Source organism: Fragaria vesca, linkage group LG3 (assembly GCF_000184155.1).
Source record: "Fragaria vesca subsp. vesca linkage group LG3, FraVesHawaii_1.0, whole genome shotgun sequence".
NCBI lineage: Eukaryota > Viridiplantae > Streptophyta > Magnoliopsida > Rosales > Rosaceae > Fragaria > Fragaria vesca.
This window is the reverse complement of record NC_020493.1, coordinates 26,370,696-26,379,390: the sequence shown is the minus strand read 5'-3', so window position 1 is coordinate 26,379,390 and position 8,695 is coordinate 26,370,696. Positions and strand designations below refer to the sequence as shown.

General features: G+C 38.4%; 2 protein-coding genes across 2 annotated transcripts in view; one reads left to right on the top strand and one right to left on the bottom strand.

Annotated features, from left to right (window-relative positions):
- LOC101302252 (probable calcium-binding protein CML25-like) overlaps positions 1 to 2,442 on the top strand; it is a 9,453-nt gene extending 7,011 nt beyond the window's left edge. The window contains exon 2 of the mRNA XM_004296231.1: positions 2,126 to 2,442. Within this exon, the coding sequence (XP_004296279.1) occupies positions 2,126 to 2,442 (317 nt within the window). The remainder of the gene's footprint in view (positions 1 to 2,125) is intronic.
- Positions 2,443 to 6,127: 3,685 nt separating this feature from the next.
- Positions 6,128 to 7,388, bottom strand: LOC101311842. Its single transcript, XM_004295125.1, has one exon. The coding sequence runs from the start codon at positions 6,865 to 6,867 to the stop codon at positions 6,433 to 6,435; it is 435 nt and encodes a 144-aa protein (XP_004295173.1). The 5' UTR covers positions 6,868 to 7,388; the 3' UTR covers positions 6,128 to 6,432.
- Between the last annotated feature and the right edge of the window lie 1,307 nt (positions 7,389 to 8,695).

Below are 8,695 nucleotides of genomic sequence, written 5' to 3'. Positions count from 1 at the left end.
ATTTCCACTATTGTAAAGACACTTCTTACAAAACTCACAACTCAGAGGATGGCACAACACCTAGCCATCCTGCCTAGTCTAATTACTAGCACACAACTGAACTTGCTCTCTTGTCACTCAAGTGTTTTACACATAGCTCGAATCTAAGCTTCTATGCAGAATTCAACTAACACCTTTAGCTAATTCTCAAGGACAGCTTACAACTTGCTTCACACGAACTTAACTAACTCCTTAGCTAATTCTTTATGAAGACTTCTCCGGGTTACATCACCTAGACAACTCTCAAGGTATGCATGAACAATGAACAATGAAATGGGTTTTGAAAATATTTTGATGCTCAGCTCTAAGATTTATAATCAACAAGGAAGACTTAGAGCAAAGGAGCAAAGAAGCAATAATGCTAAGACTCAAAGGGAGAAAATGCAAATGACAATTTTCAACAACCAAAGAGCAAGAGAGGTCTTGCTCTCTATTTATAGGCAAAGTGCACAGCTATGAGGAAGCAAGCACGTTTGCCACATCAACAAGATTCTTTTGGACTCTAGCTGCTTGTCTGGAATACTAGGACGGATAGGACCCTAGGGATCCCTCCACTCACAAGACAAAAGCTGAGAATAGACTTTCCTAGGAAAGACTAAAGCCAAAAGGATAAGACAAAAGGTTTTGGGAAAACTAGATCAGATTTAGTCAAGCATAAAGACTCTACAAAACCACTTTACCTAAGAGGACACTTAGGACAGCTGATAGCTTGGGCGGTGCATCACATGGGCAGCTGTCAACTTGGTTTTTTGAATCACAAAACCCAGCTGGTTCCCAAAGGCTCAAGTTATGTGGTCACGGGTTGGTTTGCCACACCACCCTAGACTAACTTGGAGCTCAAGTACGAATAGACTAATGTTTTGCTAAAAGGTATTTGAAATTCAAACACTTAGAAACTGAAGCAAACACATTTGAATATGTACATGGTCAGACCCAGCAGATAGAACAAATACAGCAAGGGTATCCGTTTAATCGGGATGGCAAGCACGGCTGCCATCCTTAGTGAATGAATGTGATGCACATGCATGAACTACCTGATGCACATGAGATCTGTCAGGTTCTTCATTCTTCACTTGAGTAGTCCTTGCTACCAGGCTACAACATGTAGCATGTATCCTTGTGTTTTGATCATAAAGGGATAGCCAACAATTCTTGTACCAACAAGTGAGCATCGAAAGACTAAGAAATTTTTTGTCTTTATATTGGATTTGGACACGTTTTAGTGGACCAAGAATAAGGGTGATAAGTTGATAGGATAAGGATCCTCTCCATGTCTAGTGGTTGTCCTTGGCTATCCTTGACTCTGAATCTGGACCGTCGACTTGATATCCAAAGGTTTAAAACAAGACACATCTGCACACTTTCATTAAAACCCTAATAAATAAGATACTTTAAATGAAAACGGCAAACGCCGTTACTTTGTTTCGTCTCGTTCTTCTTCTTCTTCCTCGATTCATCTCCTCACTTGCGCTCTCTATCTTATCAGTTTCCCCCAGCATTTTATTTTTCTGTTCGTCTTTGAAAAGTTTCCCGATTTCTGTTAAGATCCATGCTTTTTGATGGGTTATGTTAAAGAAGATCTACTCCCTTTCTAAATCTTAGAATGGTCTGGTTTGTCTACTGATTCTCTCATATTCATATCGATTTGTGGGACTGAAAGTAATCTGTATCGAACCTTGAATTCAAGGGAAATTCGTCCAAATAGTGTTTCAACTTTTGGTCTTTATAAATTTTGGTATCCCAAGTTTTAAAAACATCACAATGGTATCTCAAGTTCCCAACTTGACCAAATTTAGGTATATAGAGTCATTTAGTCGACTGTTAGTTGACAAAATTTGAAGGGTAATTTTGCCCTTTCATACTTCTTCTTCCTAAACCTCTCTCGTCTCCATCTCTCATTTTGATAAACCAGTGTAATTCCACCCCCCCCCCCCCCTCAAATCACCAATCCAATCCAACTACTATGGGTTTCAAATCCCTCTTCTCCTGAAATAAGAAGTCCACTCCCTCCTCCCCCACCGCCGCCGCCTTTGACGCGGCCACACCCTTGGTGATGCGCTCGCAGTCGTTCGCCACGCTCGCGCAGATAGCGAAGCTGGATTAGGTTTCAACAAATTCGACGTGAACGGCAACGGCAAGATCTCGCCATCGGAGCTCGACGCGATCATGGGAAGCCTCGTTCACCTAACGACGGAGGACGAGCTCCGGTCGATGATCCTGGAGGTGTACGCCGACGGCAACAGGTTCATCGACATCAACGAGGTCATGGAGCTCAACACCAACGGGATCAACTGGGCGGAGACGATGCAGAATCTGAAGGACGCCTTCTCCGTCTACGACATCGACGGCAACGGCTCGATCTCGGTGGCAGAGCTTTCCGCAGTGCCTTCGCATTCATCATGAAAAAAAAAAGACCATGGGAGAACTTGGCCGGCGACGGTGTCGGCTTGGACCGAAAAGTGGCCGCAGCATCAAATCCTTATGGGATCCAGGTTGTGTGTGTGGGAGATCGAGGACACGAGCTATAGATCCTCATCACTCATCAGCACCACCACCCCTCCATCATCGCAGTCATCGATATCAATTTGATTCATGACAATCCCAATCTTTGACTCCTTCGATCCCAACCCGATCGGTTTCGTTATTGGCATGGACGGGCGTAAATATGTATATGGAGCTGCAAAACAAAATAACAAAGAAATGGTCGAACTCGAAACTTTGTGCCTTCTCTACTTTTTCTTTTCTGCTTATTTGATGGTTGCATAACCAATGCATATCACCTAATATGGTTGAGGGAGACTGAGACTTGAGGGAGAATTGGGAATAGGGTTGGGTTTGTATATTGATGTTCAATTGGTGATGAAATAAGGTGTTAGAGATCATGATGAATTTGGTCGGCCGGGGGGGGGGGGGGGGCGGGTGGTGCTGGGGCTTAATTACACTGTCTGGGTTTATCAAAATAAGGCTTAATTACACTCTTTGGTTTATCAAAATGAGAGATGGAGACGAGAGAGTTTTAGGAGGAAGAAGAAAAATATTGCATGAAGTATGAAAGGGCAAAAGTACCCTTTAAATTTTGTCAACTAACAGTCGACTAACGGAACAAATGACTCTATATACCAAAATTCAGTCAAGTTGAGAACTTGAGATATCATTGTGATGTTTTCAAAACTTGGGATACCAAAATTTATAAGGACCAAAAGTTGAAACACTATTTGGACGAATTTCTCTGAATTCAATGGGCTGGAACCATATTCTATCTTTGATTTGATTTTGTTTTATCAAATTAAACACAATATAACCTTCTCCCTTTCGTGAGTTTTTCTGGCACAGAGGGTTTGTTTCATTGCAATTCTTCACCATCACCGTCTTCTGCAAATTCTTCTCACCAAGACCCATATAATTATGTCTTTCCCTAATTGTGTTCATCTTTATTGAGCTTCAATTCAATAATATAGGGATTTGAGGTTCTTCTGAGTACTTCGATTTGTAAGATAATCAGAGAGGGGATCAATTCTGGTGTTATCTAATTCGTTTCAAAAAGAAAAATGCATGGATTTCATTCTTGGGTACTTACAGTTGCGGCAGTCATGCCGGTACTGTTTGAGAAAATTTAAAATTTAAGGTAAAGCTCTTCCATTACGAAGATAAAAGCTCTTCATTTACGGTTATGTGGTCGATTAGATAGGTTGAAATATAGTTTGAGAAATTGGTTAGAATGGGATGAAATCCAATGAATACTGGCCGGAATGGGGAGGTCGTACGTGCACAGTACTAAGTGATGACAATTAGGAAGATAAGGAAAAAAATAGAAAAAGGATGATTGTTAGACGGTGTTTAAGTTTGGTTAACAGTAAAATTCTAAAATCATGCATTTAATGCTTCAATAAGCATTTTGCTGACATGGAAATTTTATATCCGTTAGATATCAAGTCGATGGTCCAGATTCAGAATCAAGGATAGCCAAGGACAACCACTAGGCAAGGAGAGGAGCCTTATCCAGTTGATAACCCTTCGATAGTAGTAGTTTCCAGGATGTAAATCAAACTGCACATACTTCAACCATGATCGTGACCGTGCGTCAGTGGCGGAGGGAGAAAGAAATATGTGTTCAAACCAAACATACACAAATCCATTGATTAATGAACTCATGTAAATATCCAGATCCTCATCAGTTCATTTATGCATCATCACGTCCATGGGTTTGGGTAAAATTGTTTATTTGATTCGTCACTCCGTTTCCTGGAATCAAATTTGACATCGAATTACACTGAATTCCCCAATACTGAAGCCTAAAAAGGGATTGAATTTCGAAGAAACCTGGTGCCTGGTCATCTGTGTGTTACGATACTTGAGAATTAAAGCCTCTTCTGGTCTTCAAAAGCCTCAACCTTGAAAGGCCTAACCTCTGTTGTGAAGGAATAACAAATTGACAAAGCTTAAGCGATTAGATTTTCAAAATCCAGAGGATACACTTCTAGCATTTGATTTTTTTATTGCTTAGATTTATTTTCAGTAAGTTGCAAGGTGAGAAATCTGACTTTGTCATTCAAAACATCAAATTATGAAGGATGAACAAACAAAAACCAACGAGAATAAAGGGAAAGTTAAGGTATTATAAAGGACATTTTTAATTATATTGTCAATTTAATCATGAGCTTTTGTGGGTTACTGGTGAGGTGTCATATTTAAGGCCCTAGATATTAAATAAATGGATAGAAATCAAAGTCAAGCATAAACTAAACTAGATAAGAGGCAGCATCTAGAGCTTCTTTCTTTTGTGTTGACACATTACCTAAATAAGTGATAAATGTTAAAATCTTATAGGGGCAAAGGCCCCCACTCATCCTAAGCTGTATTTGTCAATACCGTGTGTAACTGCCTATGATAGAGTTTTTTTTTTATAAGAAAACAAATGGATTAAATAGAGAAGCTGCGAGGGAATTCTGAGTTTACAATGTCGAAGAGAAGAGCTGTATAAGGCACATTAGGAACTATATTCTCCCAAGAAGCTACATTTGCAGGATTATGTCCTGAACTTGCTAAACTATCAATAGCAAAGTTGGCCTCCCTCAAAACATGGGAGAAGGAGATATGATCAAAGTACGAAGCCAAAGTTTTGATGTCTTGGACAAGCTTGATTAGTCTCCATGGAGGGGAGGTAGTGCCATTGACAACATCAATTACTAATTTGGAGTCACCTTCCACCTCTAGGTTTGTGAAGCCCTTGTCAAGAGCCATCTTAAGGCAGCCCCTTAAGGCATAAGCTTCTGCAACAAGAACAGAGGCTGCACCCGAATTTATAGTAGCAGCAGCTAAAGGCCTTCCTGAAAAATGCGTATGATAGAGAGTTCAACCTTATTTGGTGTCTACGACTTTGAAACTCAAGAAATTACATTGTCTTACAGCAAAAGTGCCAAGACCCTGATGAAAAGGAGCCGGACAAAAAAAAAAAACAAAAGATGAACAGGAGCAAACAATATCCATGAATTATTTGTAATGTTATTTCGATTCTAAGAAGTTAAGTATTATTAATCATCATGAACACATAGAGATATCTGAATTACGTGCTTTTTTCATAACCATTCATGAATTCAGTTAATTAATGATTAAAATTCTTACAGTTAAATTGATGGAAAATTAGGATTAAAATTCAGTTGATTAGTAGCTGTAAGCATGTAAAGATCTAGGATTAATTACATTTTACTCGCAACCCCAAATCCCAAAATTCCTTCTCCGCTCTAAGTTAAAACTCATAAAATTTGTTCACTGGAAGGAATCAACATCCTATGAAAGTGAAAGACAAAAAAAAAAAGAGGTCGGTCTGGGGTTCCAAAGTTCAAGCTGAGTTACATACATGATGTGATGACTTTCTTTATGGTATTGATATTATACGAATATGTGACGATGACTCTTCTATTAATGCTGGTTAGCACCAACTAAAGGATAAGAATCAAACAAAACCGCTCTCCTGTCTCACTTTTAGTAGTCAAACTCATGCAAAACCATGTCTATCATGACTCATGACAAAGAAAATCGATCATCTATGTCCCATTGTCCTGAACTCAAATGAAATTAGCTACAAACTAGCACACAATTCGCACCACCTTTTCATATCATGTATAGAAATTTACAACCAAGGTCACTACATGAAGGTATGAAGCCAACGAGAAATGAACACAAGGGTTTAAGGCAACTATACTGACAAGGAATGAACTGATATCAAATTTTGAGCTAGCCTCTACTTTGAACCAGAATTTGATACTATGTATACAACATTTGATTCAGCAAATTATGATCTAGAAACTGAGAAAAGCAAACCACAATTTGTCATCCAAAAATGTGTTTACTCCTATGCACTTCTTTCCCTAGTAAATTTACAGCAGTTCATAACTAATCATACTTCTCCCTCCATGAATACATGAGAAGAAAAACCCAGGAAAGCGCCAACGTGATGTCTCCGAGGACCTGCTTAGGCCAATCTCTGGCAAGGTCTTCAACTTCCCTCACAAAGTAAACTCTCCAAATAGCCATGAAAATGTGAAGCAACACACACCCTTTAGCAAAGAAGCTCTGGAATTTAGCGTCCTTGACAAAAGCCACCATGAACAGAAGAAACCCAATGGCAAACAGAAGCCAACCCGAGAAGGAACTTGAAGTTTGGATCAAGAGTTGATCATGAGGTGTTGACCCTTGAAGCTTACTTGCTGTCTCAAGGCCATGATTGAACACAGAGAATTCATTGGAGTAGAACATCATGAAAGCTCCACTTACGAGACATATACCAGAGTGGAGCATACTAATCAAGAAGAACCCAGATAACCCCATTGATTAAAACCCCAAGTATCACCCTAATCTTTCTGCAAATCTATCTAGGCCTATGCTTGGGCTGTAAAGCCTAATATGCTAAAGAAAGATGAACATCATATACCAAAAACCCCGAAAACCCCCAATTTCCTTTCTTTCTTTTTTCTAAATTTGTAGAAATCCTAGAAACCAGAACAAGTGAATTGACCAGAATCCAACTCTACTTAGCTTTCACTCTACAATTCAAGGAACCCACATAAACCCCACTAATCAAGGATTCAAGACGATTGTCTCTCCAAAGAAGCCTCGAAATCAAGAATCAAACTTCAAAGAAGAAAACCCATAAAAAAGTTGAAAACCCCAAGAAATGAAATTGAAAAGAAAGATATTTATGGTCAGAGACTAGGAGGAACAGACAAAGCCTATGCTTTGCTTATTCTAGTGGGAAGGGTTTCTCTCGTTCTGATCTGACTGGAGAGCTTTTTTCTATTCTATATATATGTGAACTCTTTGGATTTGATTTTGATGAGCTGTTTATGATTATTGGTATGCTATAAATGGCATAGAATATAAAGATAAATACAGATTGCTTGCTTCTCCCATAGTCCAAGTCCCATACCTCATGCAAACAGTGCCATCGTTTTCCTGCTTCCTTTGTTTTGCAAAGCAATTTGAGCATTTTTGTGGGTCATGAAGCATTGAATTATTTTCATTTTCAGTTCATTTTAATCAGATTTTTGCTCTTTGGAATCATTTAGGGCCACCATGTTTATTACCTGTCCTTGTATCAGATTCAAGTACAGTCGATTTGAACTAGTCGTTGGTCATGACTCATGACTAGGGCTGCCACTTGGTTTGGTAAATACCAAATCGATTGAAAATCGACCGAAAATTTATGATTTAGTAAATCGAATTTTGGTAATCGAAATTAAAAAAACCGAAACCGAGAAATACCGAAAACGTTGGTTTGGTTTTTGGTAAATACCGAATTTACCGAAATTCTAATTATTTAAAAACTTATATTTCTAAAAACACACAGACTAATAATCTTATCTCACGTTTTCAATTGTATATACCATTTAATAAAAACCAAGACAATGAATAGAAAAATTCAACTATACTTGGTAGCATTCGGGTCTCAATTAAAGCGATCAACTTTAATTCAATGTTACTTGTTATATAAAAACGCTCTTACCTACCCGTCTTAGTCGATTCATCACACACACACATAGACAAACCCACTTAGATGACATGTAACCGCCCATGTAAAAATTTAGGAATGTTTTTACCTCTCTTGATAATAAGGCTCCCCATATGAAGCACAAACGTAAATAGGGTTAGCCGCCTTGATCAAGGCCAAAACATTATCAAAAATACCTAATTTTTCTACCATAGTCGTATTTCACTATATTGATCACATCATAGTTCACAAGGTTTTTGAAATTTTGCTTCCTCTTTGTTGGTTCACAAAGATGTACATATGCATATAACTTACTAAATAAGTTATACCACATTACCAGGCATGTTGTGGTTCCAATTATTACAATTCACAAAATTAAAGTTCGACCGTCTGATGTGATCATTATAGTATAATACAATTATGATAGAAAATTCAATTGTACTCAATAATGCTAGGGTCTTGATCAAAGCGGTCAACCATAATTTAACGTCACTTATTACATGAAAAAGTTTTACTGCCCTTATGTGACTTATTTTGGTCGACTCTTCCACACACATACTTTCACATAGATCACACATAACTTGTTCATATAAAAATTTGGAAACATTTACATCCTGACTATTTCGGTAGAAATTAAACCATACTCGATAATGTGTCTGAAATGACTAT

Bases quoted from the DNA above. Each gene is read 5' to 3' on its own strand.
- LOC101311842 (XM_004295125.1), bottom strand. From the start codon at position 6,867: ATGGGGTTATCTGGGTTCTTCTTGATTAGTATGCTCCACTCTGGTATA.